This window comes from Hypanus sabinus, chromosome 4, assembly GCF_030144855.1.
Source record: "Hypanus sabinus isolate sHypSab1 chromosome 4, sHypSab1.hap1, whole genome shotgun sequence".
Classification (NCBI taxonomy): domain Eukaryota; kingdom Metazoa; phylum Chordata; class Chondrichthyes; order Myliobatiformes; family Dasyatidae; genus Hypanus; species Hypanus sabinus.
This window is the reverse complement of record NC_082709.1, coordinates 127,403,555-127,421,715: the sequence shown is the minus strand read 5'-3', so window position 1 is coordinate 127,421,715 and position 18,161 is coordinate 127,403,555. Positions and strand designations below refer to the sequence as shown.

Here is an 18,161-nt window from a genome sequence, read left to right as displayed (position 1 = left end):
TTGTCTTTTACTTTAAGTGAGGCATAGATGCATTGTTAGTCAGTGCAGTTTCATTCCCTAAAACCTGTGATGCCTAGTAGCGGTGGAAATGCAACCTAACTTACAATTTGGCTTTGCAACTTAAGATGGTCAAGCCAAAAGGCAACAGAAAGAGATACATTTATTACTTTGTTAAATATATGTGGAGAAATTGTGAAATGTTGTCAAAAACAACAAAACAAAAAATGCATTGTTTAAGTATGATTTGGGATATGAACCCTGTACCCGAGGTGACACCGCGCACACCAGGCCCTACACAGACTCCTCACGACACTCATTGATGCACCATCAATAACTCACACTGAGACGTAAGGCGAGATATCGGCTTTTATTGACTGGAAGAAGGAACCAGGAGTGAGCGTCTATCATACAATGTCCTGGAGACTGAGGCCGAGCGTCAGGCCTCAGATCTCCTTTATACAGGGGCCTGTGGGAGGAGCCACAGGAGCAGTCAGCAGGGGGCGTGTCCCGACAGGCACATAGTTCACCACACTCATATACCGGGTGTTTCGTACGCGTATATACCAGGCACCTCGCACATGCGTGAGGGATCACTGACGCCTTAGTGGGCTGACTCCTCCAGTTAGGCCGGAACCAGCACAACCTCCGTCTCCGGTGCAATCACCGCCACCGGCAGCTGTGCAATCACCGCCGGTGCTACGTAGATCGCAGCGACAGATTCGACCACCTGATAGACTTAACCTGTAAGAAACTTCGCCACATGGGGACTCTTTTTAAAACAAAGGGGGGGGGATGAATGTGGTGAACTACACATACCTGTCTGGACACGCCCCCTGCTGACTGCTCCTGTGGCTCCTCCCACAGACCCCTGTATAAAGGCGATCAAGGCCTGAGCCCGGCCTCTCAGTCTCCAGGATGTAGTATGGTGGTCACTCACTGCTTGTTCCTTCTTCCAGTCAATAAAAGCCAATATCTCGCCTTACGTCTCAGAGTGAGTTATTGATGGTACATAACTCATTGTTAGTAACTCAAATCCCAACTCATATTGCTTTTAACCCTTTCTGTTCAACTGAAGTTCCAAATAGTGAACCTGAATTAAAAGTCATCAACTCTCATATGCTCTCTTAGTTACAGAAAAATATAAATTAAATAACATAACTTATCAGTACTACCTCAAATGTGAAACTGGAACCATTAATAATGGGAAGGTAATTATCTCTTGATTATTATTTCCTTTTTTTGCTTCAGTCATGTTCTCAAAAACAAAAGAGCTTATTTAACTTAACCCGTTTAAGCATTAATCTGGCAGTGACTTCAACTAAATAATGACCAACTAAGTATGACTATGAGGACATTTTCATAAAGCTTTTTCCCTCCTAAGAGTATATTACTTCAGGCCACAGTTCCTGCATAATGTATAACATATGTGATGTTGCTGATATCCTTGCACTTTTAATAAATTGGACAGATGCAACAAATATTTCTCAGGTAATGAGCTTAAAGTAGTGAATATATTTTATGATTAAACTTAGCTGTGATACTGAAGAAGTGTCTGTCACTGAAGAGTATATTAATCTTGATTTTAATGCAATCTTAGGTTGTATAAATCATTTAAATTTAGTTTGTATTCCCTTGAGTTTCGGCAGCTAAGTAGTGATCTAATCAAGATTTTTAAAATAACATTGATAATTTGATGGTGACTCCTTCCTCCATTAGCAGAATCTGACATGAATTTAAAAATTAGACTACAGCTATTCTGTCAAAAGAATTATTTTTTTGACACTGTGTTGATAAAACCAGCAGAAATAAGAGAAGTAGACCATCCAGTCCTTTAAGCTCATGTCTAGTTCAAGATTATGGTTGATCCTTCCCCTAACCTACATGATCCCCTTGACTGCCCTAAAAAAGCAAATCAGTTTCAGTGTTGAATATGTCCACAGGTCTGTGGGACTGAGAATAACAGATTTGCAGTACTTTGATCTGGCACAGAAACAGATGAAAAGATATATGCATTGAAACATGCTGCATGATCCAGCTACAGCCCCAGGCACACAACAGGATAAAGACTGCTTTTGCCAATGTTAACAAGATTAGCATGGCAGAACGTGGGGCTATCTCCAGACTGGAGCGTTTAGGTCTTGCTATTAAATTGGTCCTTTGCTATTGCAAAGCATGAGATGGTAAAATAGTAATAGGATGATTACGAGAATAGGAAATCTGGGAACTTACTTAGAATCATTGAGCTATATAGCATAAAAACAGGCCTTTTGGCCCAACTGGTCTATGCCGATCAAGATTGCTATCTAAACTAGTCCCATATGCCCATGTTTAGCCTATATCTCTCTAAACCTTCCCCATCCATGTACCTCTTAACACTGCAAAAGCAGTCTTTATCCTGCTGTGTATGTGCCTGGAGCTGTAACTGGGACATGCAGCATGATTCACTGCATATATCTTTTCATTCGTTTCTGTGCCAGATCAAAGTAATATAAGTCTGTTATTCTCGGTCCCAGACACCTGTAGATTCTCACTTATTGGACATATTCAACACTGAAATTGATAAGCTTTTTCAGATATTAGGGCAATCTAGGGGATTATACAGGTTAAGGATACCTGAAAAGCACCTTTTAAATATTGTTAATGCACTTGCCTTAACCATTTCTTTTGGCAATTTTTTCCATCTACTGACCTCTGGGTGAAGTTGCCCCTCAGATTCCCATTAAATCTTTTCCTTCTCACCATAAGTCTGTGTCTTCTAGCTCTTGATTCCCTAACTCTGGGAACATTTATTCTATCATAATTTTATACACTTTTGTAAGATCACACCTCATTCTCCTATGCTCCAATTAAAAAATGTGTCTTGCTCAACCCCACTCCATTAAATAAAAACTGTTCCATCTCTCCCCCCATAACTCGGTACTTTGAACTTCAGCAATATATCCTCAAAACTCTCCTTTGTATTCCTTCCAGCTTAATAGCATATTTTCTTTAGCAGGATAATCAAAACTGAATATAACATTCCCTATGTGGTCTCACCAATGTCTGGTACAACAACAAAACATCTTACCTTCTATATTCAACGCCCTAACTAATGAAGGCCAGCACTCCAACACCTTTTCACCACCTGTCTACATGCAACACCAGTTCCAAGGAACCATGTAACTGTACTTCCAGGTCCATTTGTTCTCTGAACACTCAGCAATGCCCTATAGTTCAATAGACAATAGGTGCAGGAGTAGGCCACTCAGCCCTTTCAGCCAACACCACCATTCAATGTGATCATGGCTAATCATTCACAATCAGTACCCCATTCCTGCCTTCTCCCCATATCCTTTGACTCCGCTATTTTTAAGAGCTCTATCTAACTCTTTCTTGAAAGCATCCAGAGAATTGGCCTCCACTGAGGCAGAGCATTCCATAGATCCACAACTCTCTGGGTGAAATAGTTCTTCCTGTACTCCGTTCGAAATGGCCTACCCCTTATTCTTAAACTGTGGCCTCTGGTTCTGGACTCCCCCAACATCAGGAACATGTTTCCTGCCTCTAGCATGTTCAATCCCTTAATAATCTTATATGTTTCAATCAGATCCCCTCTCAGCCTTCTAAATTCCAGTATATACAAGCCCAGTCGCTCCAATCGTTCAACATATGACATTCCTGCTATCCCAGGAGTCAACCTCGTGAACCTACGCTGTACTCCCTCAATAGCAAGAATGTCCTTCCTCAGATTTGGAGACCAAAACTGAACACTTCAGCTGTGGCCTCACCAAGGCCCTGTACAACTGCAGAAGGACCTCTTTGCTCCTATACTCAACTCCCCTTGTTATGAAGGCCAACATGCCATTAGCTTTCTTCACTGCCTGCTGTACCTGCACGCTTACTTTCAGTGACTGATGAGCAAGAACACCTAGATCTTGTTGTATTTCTCCTTTTCCTAACTTGAAAGTCCTACACTCATTTGTCTTGTCATAGTGCGACATCTCACACATATATGAATTAAACTTCATTTGCCCTTCCTTGGCCCACTTACCCAACTAATCATGATTCCTCGGTAAATCCTGATAACCATCTTCACTGTCAATGCCACCATCTATCTTAGTGGCATATGCAAATTCACTAACCATGCCTTGTACATTCTCATCCAAATTACTGATATTGATGACAAGCAGCAATGGTCCTGGCATCAGTCTCTGGGGAACACCACTAATCAAAAGCCTCCAGTTGAAAAAACAATCTTCCATCTTCTCCTACCATGAACTCTTCTTTCCACCAACCCAATTATGAAGGCAATTAGCTAGCTAGTCTTGGATCCTTTATCCCTTAACCTCTGGCTAGTCTTCCTGCAGGAACTTGTCAAAGACCTTACTGAACTGTAAAAAGGCAATGTCTACTGCTCTGCCTTCATCAATTACCTTAGTTACCTTGTCACAAAAAAAGCAAATTAGTGAGGTAGAATTTCTCCCACATTTATAATCCCTGAACTGTCCCTCCTTTTTCAATAGTATATAAATCCCACCTCTTGGAATTTTCCCCAATAGGTTCCTAAGGTTCAGTGACCTGTAGTTCATTGGTTTGTCGCTGTTGCCTTTCATCAATAAATGAACAGTATTAGCTATCCATCAGTATTCCATTACTCACATATGGCTAATAAAGATATAAACTCTCTGTCAGGGCCCCATCTCTCTCAAGATTCAAGTTTATTTGTTCAAAGTTCAAAGTACATTTATTAAAGTATATATAAATTATACAAACGTGAGATTTGTCTGCTTACAGACAGCCACAAAATAAGAAACTGAAAAGACTCCATTTCAAAAAGAAACCAACAAACTCCCAATGCACAGAGAGAAAACAAAACAACATTGTGCAAATAATAAAAGCAAGGAACAGCATTCAAAATAGACACAAACCCTAGAGAAGGCCCATAGCCTCAGCCTCAGATCATCACACAGTGGGGCAAATTGTCATGGAGCTTGCAAACACAAAGCATGGAGCAACTGGAGTGGTTTCCACAGCCTCAGACTCAGTGAAGCGGAGAGCAGGGCAGTGAGCAGCCCGACCCTCGCCTCCAATCCTGACACCCGGCCTTTTCAATCCATCTGGCCCAGCATTTAAATCATCTGAACACTGGGTCATTCCCCACACTAGGGTCCAGGCACGGTCGCTTCGATACACCCTGGACCTGGACCCTGTTGCCACATTTCAGACCATACCCGACCTTTACAAATCAGCCCGGTATTTAGATCAATTTAACTTTGCTCTCGGTTTAAGTGGACGGACTCTGAAACTACTCCATTCCGCTCGCTCCAACTTCATCTCCAACTCCGACCAATTTTCTTCGAGCATTAGATGGGAGATAGGATAATAGAATGGAAAATGAAGATGCAAATCTTCCAAATGCCCTCAAACCCCAGTCCAAAATCGTACAATTATATTAAATCTTGCAAGAAACATGCAACACAGCATTGTTAAAAATGGTAACATATGAGGGACAATAAAACATTTTATTGCTCTGTTGCAAAATGAAATTTTACTATAGCTGCATTAATGTACCAAACCCTTAAGAGCTTACAAATGAATGCACTTAAAGGTAATTCCCAAAGATGCTAGATATGATTAATAGAGTCTCTGTCATCCTAAAATACATAATTTAATAACAAACAACATATATAGCTAAGCAATGGAGCCTTTAAGTGTCCAAATAAGCTTTGTTGAGAGCAACTGCAAAATTTTGATTTCATGATTACCATAATGATTAATTTTTAGCTAAATTGACAGGTTTCATCTCATGGGTTTTGCATAGTTGATCAGCTTTGTATATTTCTTTTTTCTGGTAACATTATTCTTTGCTTCTCAAGATGACCTGAAACTCTGACTAGTTTTGAAAAGCATAAAGAACAACATTTAATTTTGTATTACAAAAACTAAAATTTTGACAACAGTCACACTGAAGTACTCTACTGTTTTTGGTCCATATGTGTACAGACCATATTTCCACTTTTTGTGTACTTGTCCTTAGAAAATGTTGGCTAGAAAGAATTAGACTCTACAAAACAATTAATTCGGATGAATCAAGGACAATGGGAGACAAAGACCAATGGTCTTGGTTCTTGCCATGAAATTGAAGGAATGGAGGCTGCCATTTTGTAAAGCTGCTCTGCATCCTCCATTTTGTAAACTTGTTTTACTTGGCTGATTCGGTGTTTTAAAGTAGAGACAATGATGCTTCAGGTAAACTGTTAGACTAGAGATCCTTTTCAAATAAGAGATTATTTGTGAGGTGTTCTTTGGTATGATATGAGATGCAGGTTTGTGACGAGTGGACTCTGTGTCTGTCCTGAGTGACTTGAGCTGATTACTCATTTGTTAACTGATTTAGAACAAAGAGCTATAAACTACTGGTTGTTGCATGCAGAATAGGGCAATAAATGCATGCTGGTTTGCACCGAGCCAGTAAGAAGGTGACATAGGTAAAGTCAGATGACCTAGAGCCAACGAGATTGAAATGAAACATTTAAACTGATGGGAAGTGTTTAAGTGTAAGGAGCTTCAAATGCAAAGCAGCGACATCTCTCCAAAGACTAAACATTGTGGATATGGAAAACCCACATCACAGCATAGATTACTTCCCTGGGTTTTACCTTTTCTATTCTTTGACTGTTCATGGAGGGTTGGGGAAACTTAGTTGGTGTGCACACAGATATTCAGTTGCATAAATTTGTATGCTTTTTAGTTGAGATAATAACGGTACTTGTCAGTAAATGCAGATTCTCTCTGTGCCTAACTAATCATTACTAAGTGGTAATCCTTGTAACAGAAAAATAAAACATTATTTTTTTTTAAATTAAGTGGTCCCAGGAGTATTAAAGATCTGTGCAGGCATGACTTGGGTGTCAAAAATGGAGAGATTTCTGTATACAGAAATGTGTGAGACAGCAACATATGGCCTGCAAATTTATTGAGTCCAGGTAGGAGTAAGACAGCGGTGTCAACTAATCAATGTGATATTAAAATTTTGGCATGGTGCAAAGTATTACTCTAAGTTAAAATGCAGATAAAATACTTTAATTCAAGAAAGATTCTTAGATCACTTCAAAATAATATAATAGTATCTTTTTAGATCTGCCTAAGTAGTCAGACAAAATTTCAGCTTAACATTTAATTGAATGGTCAATGCCTCTGACATTGCTCACTCTCTCAGGCTGTATTAAAGTAACTGATTTAACCATTGCAAATGAACTTGACACAATGATAATAGATGAGAACAAATAAAATTAGAGAAGGATGAATGTAAAAGGAATGATAGATAAACAAGAGCAAAAGAAGAGATGTGGGAGAAATAAAGAGGAGAACAAAGCAGAGAATGAAGAAGAGATTCTAAAGAATGATTGAAGATGCATGGGATACAGCCAAGGGAATGAGAAAACCACACCAATGAGGATAGAGAATTAGCTTCTATGTCAGAAAGCTCACTTTGATTCCAGAATTATATCGCTGGTGCAGGAAGAAAATTCACTGCAAACTATCTGAGAAGATATTTTTGTCAGATTCAGACATTAAAGTTGGTGAAGAAACAGCTTGGTAGATGAGTAGATAAAATGTGGGTGCAGCTGGTTATGGTGGCAGGGGAGGGTTGCCAGCCATTATATCAGGAAACCAACTCTCCATAACTAGAGAAGAGTAAGTTTTTATTCAGATAACATAATTTTGGAGAAATTATTCAAGCACTGTTAAATATGGAAGATTTCAAAATTTAACATGTTGATTCTTAAATTTTCTATAATCGAAATTATAACATTGACAATCACACTTCATAACAGACGAGTTTTACAGAATGATGATTGAAACCATGTATTAACATCCAAATAGAAATGGAGACAGAGAAATTACTTTCTTTAATGGGAGAATAAAGAACAAGGAAAAATATTTCAAAATATGAATCATTGTATGGAGGAGATAGAGAACTTTTAAAGTCTGACGTGCTGAGTTCCTCCAGCATTTTGGGGGTGTTACTCCTGATGATATCAAGAAATGATTGAGTGAACATTATCCTCGTTGTAGTACTGAAGCCATAGAATCATAGAGTCTTAGAGCAATATTGCACAGAAACGGGCCCTTCGCCTATCTAGCCCATGCTGAACTATTATTCTGCCTGGTCCCATCAACCTGCACTGACAGCATAGCCCTCCATATCCCTCCCATCCTTATATTTATCCATGCTACTTTTAAATGTTGGAAGTGAACCCACATCCACTATTACCACTGACAGCTCATTCCACACTCTCTCCACCTTTCCTGAAGAAGCTTGCTCAGTAGGTAGGTGACCAGAACTGCATGCAATACTCCAAATTTGGCCTCACCAACATCTTATACAACTTCAACGTAACATCTCAAATCCTGCACTCAATGCCCTGATTTATAACAACTAATGTACCAAAAATTTTCTTTATGACCCTGTCTATGTGTGATGCCACTTTCAAGGAATTATTATAAATGATGGAAAAACTTTTGTTAAGATACAAGTCATTCACTTCAGCATGCCCAGCTCTTGTAGCCAAAGGATAGATATGGCTTGTCTGGTTGAATTTCTGTTAAGTGGTTACTACCCAAATGGGAGACTCAACGAAGATAATGGCATTGAATGTTTAAGGTACTGTAGGTATTTAGACTTTTTGGACATAATCATTGCTTGATACTTCTATTGCACAAATGGTTCATGCTACTCACCAGTCCATGTCTCAATATTGTCTAGTTCTTATAACAAGCAGGCATTTGATGAGAAGATGCAAATGGAATTGAACACAGTTCAATCATCAGGAAATATTTCTGGCCTTATGATGGAAGGAAGGTCATTGATGAAGCCCATGAAGATGATTATACCTAAGTTTCTGCTCTGGCATTCATATAGCAATGTCCTTAGTTTTGGATGATTGACCTCCAACAGCCATGATCGCCTTCTTTTGTGCAAGATATATCACCAGTCATTGGATTGTTTTGGCCCTGGTGCCCACTGATTTCAAGGGTAATTGACTTGATGAAGTTTGATGAAAGTTATGAAAACTGAGCAAAATTCAAACAAGGCATCAAAGACCAATTAATTGGTGAGTAAGTGCTATTTAGCAGGACTGTTGACAAAATTCTGTATCACTTTGCTAATAATTGAGCAGTAATTAGCCAAACTGAATTTATTCTGTTTTGTCCTGATAGGAGACAGCAAAACATTTGTTCCACTTTGTTAGTTTCATAAATCCATTGAACGATTTAATCAAAGGTTCAGGAAATTCTGAAGCTTAAAAGGTCACATGAGACTAGAACTAGAGGTCATTGATTAAGGGTGAAAGGTAAAATGTTTCAGGGGAACCTGAGGAATAAACTCTTGACTCAGAGGCTGGTGAGAATGTGGAACAAGTCACTAGTCGAATTGGTATATGTGGGTTCAATAGCAACATTTAGGAGAAGTTTGGAAAGGTACGTAGATTAGAAAAGTATGGAGAGCTATGATCCAGGTACAGGTAGATGGGATTAGGCTGGCATGATCGAAGTGTGATATGGTGCTCTATGACTCTTTAGATAGCAGTCACACATCAAAAATATGAAATACTGTCCAATTACCTGGATAGGTTAGGCCCCAACAGTACTCAAAAAATTCAACACACCCTGCCAAAGCTATCCATTTAATTGGCATTCAAACTATCATGCTAAGGAATCATCCCCTTTATAACATGTATATTGTTTACCCTCTACAAATTGCACAGCAAATGCAGTGGTATGCAAAAGTTTGGGCACCCCTGGTCAAAATTTCTGTTACTGTCAATAGCTAAGCGAGTAAAAGATGAACTGATTTCCAAAAGGCGTAAAGTTAAAGATGACACATTTCTTTAATATTTTAAACAAGATTATTTGTTTATTTCCATCTTTTACAGTTTCAAAATAACAAAACAGGAAAAGGGCCTGAAGCAAAAGTTTGGGCACCTTGCATGGTCAGTACTTCGTAACACCCACTTCGGCAAGTATCACAGCTTGTAAACACTTTCTATAGCCAGCTAAGAATCTTTCAATTCTTGTTTGGAGGATTTTTGCTCATTCTTCCTTGCAAAAGGCTTCTAGTTCTGTGAGATTCTTGGGCCGCCTTGCATGCACTGCTCTTTTGAGGTCTATCCACAGATTTTCTTTTTTGTAATTTATTTTTTTATTGAAGTTCATCATCAAGCAAACATTTCCATAAGATGGGTTTCAGAGATTGTACCTATATATCATATATATCACAAATCTCCACAAAGTATTTATCTGAGGTACACACTTATAGAAAAGAGTGGAGAGCAAAAACAAGCAAAAGGAAAGAACTATGTACAAGTAGGGAGTGATCTTTTGTTTTTACAACAGATTCATTGATTTGTGAGAATAAAGTCAGGCCTATGAGGCATTATTTAGTTAAACCATTTTTCCCAGTATGAGTCAAATTGTTCCAAATTGGATACAATTCTCTTACATTTGATTGAATTTAATAGCCCATTGACATTAAAAAAATGAATTTTACCTTGCCCTTAGCCATCTGTATTTTTCTGTCAATGTATCATTGAAATTAGAATAAAACTTAATCGATCTACTCCCTGAACAAATACGAACCAAGAAACACAGATAACAAAAATGGCAATGAATGTGTGATTCCAAGGCTGAGGTAGATGACCCTACGTTAAGCTAGAGGAAATGTCTAGCTGTGGGGGGATAACCCCTCCTACTTGTGAGTTGAGGGCCCCCATTGCAGTATTTCATAAAAGTCAGTGAACAAATCCATTACACAGAAAAGATTTCCCTGTGTACTCCTATATATATATATATATATATATATATTCTCATTTTGGTGGGGAAAAAGGAGTAAGTGAGCGAATAAAGAATAACAACTAATAACAAGGAATATAAAACCCACATTATAATAAGTATTTCTCGAGATAGGTATATCACCGTGTACTTTTGCTTTCATTTAGCTTCTCAACATTTTTAAAGTTAGCTAAACCTAATGGCTCTTCTGAAGGGGGTGAGGACTGTCTTTGGGAAACTCCCGGTCTCTTCCCGATATATTTCTCTCGGCCTCCTCCCGTCTCCTGCCTTCTTGATTCCCGCACTATTTCCCAAGTGGAGCGGGACAGTTCCTCAGTCAGGCTTTCCCTCAGTTTTGGTGACACTAACGGGCAACCCTCTGGCCTTCATGTCTGTAGTCGCCTCTTCCACTGTCTGGTACAACAGCGTCCCGTTATCATAAAACACTTGAAGTTTACCAGGGTATGGAGTTTGAAATCTTATCTTATTTTGCTTTAGTACTTGCTTTACTTCAGAGTATTCTTTGCGTTTCTGCAGGACCGTGGGGGGGGGGGGTAATCTTGGTCAAAATATATTAATTTATCATCAAAAAACACTCTCTTCTTACCCCAGGCCCTTTGTAGAATCTGCATCTTGATGCTGTACTGAAGGAATTTAATTATTATAGAGCGTGGCTTTCTGTCCTAGGTAGGTTTCGGAACCAGCGCGTGGTGCGTCCTCTCAATTTCCAGCTTCATAACCAAGGGAATATCCAGCGTGTCCCACAGTAGCTTTTTGACAAACTCCGTCATAGGCGAGCCCTCCGCTCCTTTGGGAACGTTGTAGATTCTTATATTTTTCTGCTGTGATCTTCCCTCCAGGTCTCACTCAGTATCCGTTCCATGTTTTGAATGCGATCTTCCACCTTCTCGATTCGAGTCTCTGCCACCGCTATTTTTTGATTAATGCTGGCGAGCTCTGCCTTAATATCCCGGAGTTGCTGCTTTATTTCTTTCTGGACCTCCATTAATTTCTTTCAGGATTTTGAAGATATTCGCCTCTTCGCCTGAATGAAGCCCAGTAGCCCCCTCGCTCACATGCAGTCGGGTCGGAGAGCCGGTCGCTGCACTCCTCTCGGACGCAGGCTCCGCAGTGTCACTTTTTTTTATTTCCGTTCCTTTTCCCCATTCTTGCCCCTCTTTTCAGTTCAAATATTTTTCAAAAAATATTATATTTGATAGAATAACAGGGCTTAATACACGTTTTTCCGGAGGAGCTAGTGACTTAAGCTGCCATTCTCAACGATGACATCACCAGACCCCTATCCACAGTTTTTCGATGACGTTTAGGTCGGGGGACTGTGACGGCCATGGCAAAACCTTCAGCTTGTGCCTCTTCAGGTAGTCCATTGTGGATTTTGAGGTGTGTTTAGGAGCATTTTCCTACAGTAGAAGCCACCCTCTTTTCACCTTCAGCTTTCTTACATATAGTGTGATGTTTGCTTCCAGAATTTGCTGGTATTTAATTGAATTCATTCTTCCCTCTACCAGTGAAATGTTCCCCATGCCACTGGCTACAACACAAGCCCAAAGCATGATCAATCCACCCCTGTGCTTAACAGTTGGAGAGGTGTTCTTTTCATGAAATTCTGCACACTTTTTTCTCTAAACATACCTTTGCTCATTGTGGCCAAAAAGTTCTATTTTAACTTCATCAGTCCACAGGACTTGTTTCCAAAATGCATCAGGCTTGCTTGGATGTTCCTTTGCAAACTTCTGACAATGAATTTTGTGGTGAGGATGCATTAAAGGTTTTCTTCTGATGACTCTTCCATGAAGTTCATATTTGTGCAGGTGTCACTGCACAATAGAACAGTGCACCACCACTCCAGAGTCTGCTAAATCTTCCTGAAGGTCTTTTGCAGTCAAATGGGGTTTTGATTTGCCTTTCTAGCAATCCTACGAGTAGTTCTCTTGGAAAGTTTTCTTGGTCTTCCAGACCTCAACTAGACCTCAATTTGACTTCCACCAATTTCTTAATTACATTACAAACTGAGGAAACAGCTACCTGAAAACGCTTCACAATTTTCTTATAGCCTTCTCCTGCTTTGTGGGCATCATTTATTTTAATTTTCAGAGCGCTAGGCAGCTGCTTAGAGGAGCCCATGGCTGCTGATCATTGGGACAAGATTTGAGGAGTCAGGGTATTTATAAAGCATTGAAATTTGCATCACCTGGCCTTTCCTAATGATGACTGTGAACAAGCTAATTAAGGTCTGAGATCTTGGTAAAAGTTATCTGAGAGCTCAAATCTCTGGGGGTGCTCAAACTTTTGCATGGTTCTCCATTCCTTTTTTTCACTCTAAAATTGTACAAAGCAAAAAATAATATACTAATCTTGCTTGAATTGTTGAAAAGATTGTTTCATCTTTAACTTTATGACTTTTGGAGATCAGTTCATCTTCTACTCACTTAACTATTCACAGTAACAGAAATTTTGACCAGGGGTGCCCAAACTTTTGCATACCACTGTATAAACCCAGCCAATTCTGACAGCAGCTTCCAAACCTACAACCACAACCACATAGCCAGAATGCACGGAGGATCTTCATCACTTGAAATTTCCTGTCTTGTTACCTAATATCCTGAATAGAAGATACATTGCTAATTCTTTGGAGTAAGTAGGCTTAGTTTCTATAACTCCCTCCCACAATGCTGTCAGCTAGTACCTTCATCAGAAGAACTGCTATCCACAATATCTTCAAAGGAGTTTGGTATGGACAATGAATGCCATCTTTATTGAGGATGACAATTATAAAAAATAAACAAAATATCCAATACATTTTAAATAAAGCATATGATGGACACTGCTGATGAAACATCGCCAGGACCACCAGACCCAAAAACAGTTACCTTCCCCAAGCAGAAGACTGATCAACACCTGCCCACCCACTAACCCACCCCTCCACACCCCCCACGAACACTACTTTATGATTTTCTGTCAGTCACCTTATGTACAAACATTCCAGTGACCAGCATCACTTTATGGACATACAAACAATCCATGTATGTAAGCTATCTTAAGTATTCATATTTATTAGACCATAAGACCATAAATTATGGGAGCAGAAATAGGCCATTCAGCCCATTGAGTCTGTTCTGCCATTTAATCATGGGCTGATCCAATTTTTCCAGTCATCCCCACTCCCCTGCCTTCTCCCCATACCCTTTGATGCCCTGGCTAATCAAGAAACTATTAATCTCCACCTTAAATTCACCCAATGACTTGGTCTCCACAGCTGCTCGTGGCAACAAATTCCACAGATTTACCACCCTCTGACTAAAGTAATTTCTCTGCATCTCTGTTCTAAATGGACGTCCTTCAATCCTGAAGTCGTGCCCTCTTGTCCTAGACTCCCCTACCATGGGAAATAACTTTACCCCATCTAATCTGTTTGGGCCTTTGAACATTTCTATGAGATCCCCCCTCATCTCTTGAACTCCAGGAAATACAGCACAAGAGCTGCCAGTCAGTAGCCCTTTCACTCCTGGAATCATTCCCATGAAGCTTCTCTGAACCCTCTCCAATGTCAGTATATCCTTTCTAAAATAAGGATCCCAAAACTGCACACAATACCCCAAGTGTGGTCTTATGAGTGTCCTATAGAGCCTCAACATCACATCCCAGCTTTTATATTCTATACCTCTAGAAATGAATGCCAAAATCACATCCACCTTCTTCACCACTGACTCAACCTGGAGGTTAATCTTTAAGGTATCCTGCACAAGAGCTCCCAAGTCCCTTTGCATCTCTGCATTTTGAATTCTCTCCCTATCTAAATAATAGTCTGCCTGTTTATTTCTTCCACCAAAGTGCATGACCATATACTTTCCAACATTGTGTTTCATTTGCCACTTCTTTGTCCATTCCCCTAAACTATCTCAGACTCTCTGCAGTCTCTCTGTTTCCTCAACACTACCCGCTCCTCTATCTATCTTTGTATCATCAGCAAATTTAGCCACAAATCCATTAATCTCATAGTCCAAATCATTGACACATATCGCTAAAAGCAGCAGTCCCGACACTGACCCCTGTGGAACTCTACTGGTAACTGGAAGCCAGCCAGAATAGGATCCCTTTATTCCCACTTTCTGTTTTCTACCAATCAGCCACTGCTCTACTCATGCTAGTAACTCCCCTGTATTTCCATGGGCTCTTATCTTGCTAAGCAGCCTCATGTGTGGCACCTTGTCAAAGGCCTTCTGAGAATCCAAGTACACCACATATAGCATACCTCCTTTGTCTACTCTGCTTGTAATTTCCTCAAAAATATTGCAGTAGGTTAGTCAGGCAGGATTTTCCTTTCAAGAAACCATGCTGGCTTTGGCCTATCTTGTCATGTGCCTCCAGGTGTTCCATAATCTCCTCCCTAACAATCAATTCCAACAACTTCCCAACCACTGATGTCATGCTAACATTTAATTTCTGCTGCCTCCCACACTTCTTAAATAGCGGAGCAACATTTGCAATTTCCCAGTCACCTGGTACAATGCCAGAGTCCATCGATTCTTGAAAGATCATTGTTAATGCCTCTGCAGTCTCTCCAGCTACTTCCTTCAGAACTTGAGGATACATTTCATCAGGTCCAGGAGATTTATCCACCCTCAGACCATTAAACTTCCTGAACATCTTCTTTTATTGTGCTTTTATTATTCTGTTCTTTCTCTCATTGTGCTTTTTTTGTGTTGCATTGGATCCGGAGTAACACTTATTTTGTTCTCCTTTACACTTGTATACTGGAAATGACATTAAATGATCCTGAATCTTGAATTATGAAAAGTAAACCAGTCAGCACTCTTTGCAGTCCTGAAAATGAAATAGTTATGCAAGAAACTATTTCCATGCACCAAGGGAAAGCATAGGTGTATTCATCCCTGCTTTCTAATTCTTCATTACATCTTTTTTTTGAATTTATCTTTGTTTCATATCAATCCACATTACTTGGAAATTGAAAATAGTTTTACTGTTTTTCTCACACGTGAATAAAGAACTAAGCTTTTGGGGCAGTTCTTAGTTTTATTGAACGATTTTCATTCCCACAATAAATTCTTGAAATTCCTGTCTCAATGGCAAAGTTCCTTAATGGATTTTAGTCTACAAATATTGAGGAACTTTTAGTCTTAGTAAAATGTTTCATGGTGAGAAATAGCACTGTCTGTCTTGGTATACCAGCATTGTTCTGGACAGATACATTTGTACTATTTGATTTGCATTAAATTGTGGTTTTTATTTACTGAGGCAATGAGAGTTTATTGTAATTTGCTGATCTTATAATTCTACATCCTTAATATTCTCTGATAATCTTAAGTGTGCTGCCTTGTCAAAGGCTTTCACAATACAACCATCATATTGCATTCAGTGTTTATCATCTTCTCTAATAATGTTGCCATGATAAACAACTTAACAATCCCATTTTCATTGTAAATTATTAGATGTCACAAAAGTACTAATTGACTTTAATCACAGATTAAAATTTAAGAAGTAATTTATTCAAACAATCAGCACCAATGCACGTTAAAATCTATAAAGCAAACATGTTTTATAATCCCTAAAATAAGCCTGAATGCAAAAAAAAATCATTCATACTTTACCCATTTTACTCAAGTTCAGACTTCCAGTCATCAAGTGCGATTTGGAATTTATCCTGTGTACTTTGGCAATAGGAAGCGATATTTCATTTGGACTTTCAAAGTGTTTTGGCGTGGACACTTCCACACTGTAGTTAATCATTTTTGGCCTTTTGGAATCTTTTACAGTGTACAGTGCTTTTGTCTGTTTAAATGAAATGTAAAGAAATATTACATTTACTTCTGTGAGAAATTAAATATGAAGAACTTACTTATTATGATACTTGTTTTACTCTTGCTGTAGAACAGAGGGTACAACCCAGGGCATATTCAAAATCCGGCTTCGTATCACGGCCCCGGGCCCGGCCGTTAATCTCGGCTGCCCCAGCAACCCAGGGCATATTCAAAACCCGGACTCCAACACCATCAACGCGGGTTCCAACGATCATGGACAAAGCGATTGCGCAACCACCAACTGCAACTCCAGCCTTGAACTCTAGGCCGGGTCTTCACATGCTGCGATTGTGACTCCCGTCTCCCCTTCCCCCACCACCACTCTGCAAACCCCTCTCCCTCAGATCCCATTGTCAGCTCCTGGGCCCTCAGAGGCTCCATCTTCCTCTCACCCCAACCTATCTCTCTCCACTGACACTACCAGCCTCCCTCCCCCCTCTGATCCCATCTCTCATCCGTGCCGGGTCTTTACCAATCCCTCCAACCTTCAGCTCTCTGAGGCAGAGCGCTCTGTCCTCAGTAAGGGCCTCAGCTTCGTCCCCCTTCGCCTACACCTCAGCGCGTTCCGCGTACGCCATGACGCTGAACTCTTCTTCCGCCGGCTCCATCTCCAAGCTTATTTCTTTGGCAAGGACTCTCCTAACCCCATCGATGATCCCTTCTCCCGTCTTCAACCCTCCTCCTCTTCATGGACACCCCACTCTGGTCTTCTGCCTGCTCTGGATCTCTTTATTGCTAATTGCCGACGGGACATCAACCGTCTCAACTTCACCACACCCTGTTCCAATTCCAACCTCACTCCTTCCGAACGCTCTGCTCTCCGCTCCCTCCGCACTAATCCCAACCTCACTCCTTCCAAACGCTCTGCTCTCCGCTCCCTCCGCACCAATACCAACCTCACTATAAAACCCACTGATAAGGGGGGAGCTGTTGTTGTCTGGTGTACTGACCTCTACCTGGCTGAAGCACAGCAACAACTCTCTGACACCTCTTCTTATTTACCCCTTGATCATGACCCCACTAAGGAGCACCAGGCCACTGTCTCCTATACCATTACCAACCTTATCAGCTCTGGGGATCTCCCATCCACTGCCACCAACCTCATAAGTTTCTACATCCCGCACTTCCCGTTTCTACCTCCTACCCAAGATCCACAAACCTGCCTGTCCAGCTTGCTCCTGCCCCACTGAACTCATTTCTGCATACCTGGACACTGTTTTATCCCCACTTCTTCAATCTCTTCCCACCTATGTTCATGACACTTCTCACGCATTGAATTTTTTCAATGATTTTAAGTTCCCTGGCCCCCACCGCCTTATTTTCACCATGGACATCCGGTCCCTATATACCTCCATCCCCCCATCAGGACAGTCTCAAAGCTCTTCACTTCTTTTTGGATTCTAGACCTAACCAATTCCTCTCTACCACCACTCTCCTCCGTCTAGCGGAATTAGTTCTTACTCTCAATAATTTCTCCTTTGGCTCCTCCCACTCCCTCCAAACCAA

The 18,161-nt window shown here is 40.3% G+C and overlaps 1 protein-coding gene across 1 annotated transcript in view; it reads right to left on the bottom strand.

Annotated features, from left to right (window-relative positions):
• Positions 1-18,161, bottom strand: part of LOC132393191 (cilia- and flagella-associated protein 47-like) — a 595,459-nt gene that overhangs the window by 261,661 nt on the left and 315,637 nt on the right. The window contains exon 45 of the mRNA XM_059968130.1: positions 16,446-16,626. Within this exon, the coding sequence (XP_059824113.1) occupies positions 16,446-16,626 (181 nt within the window). The remainder of the gene's footprint in view (positions 1-16,445; positions 16,627-18,161) is intronic.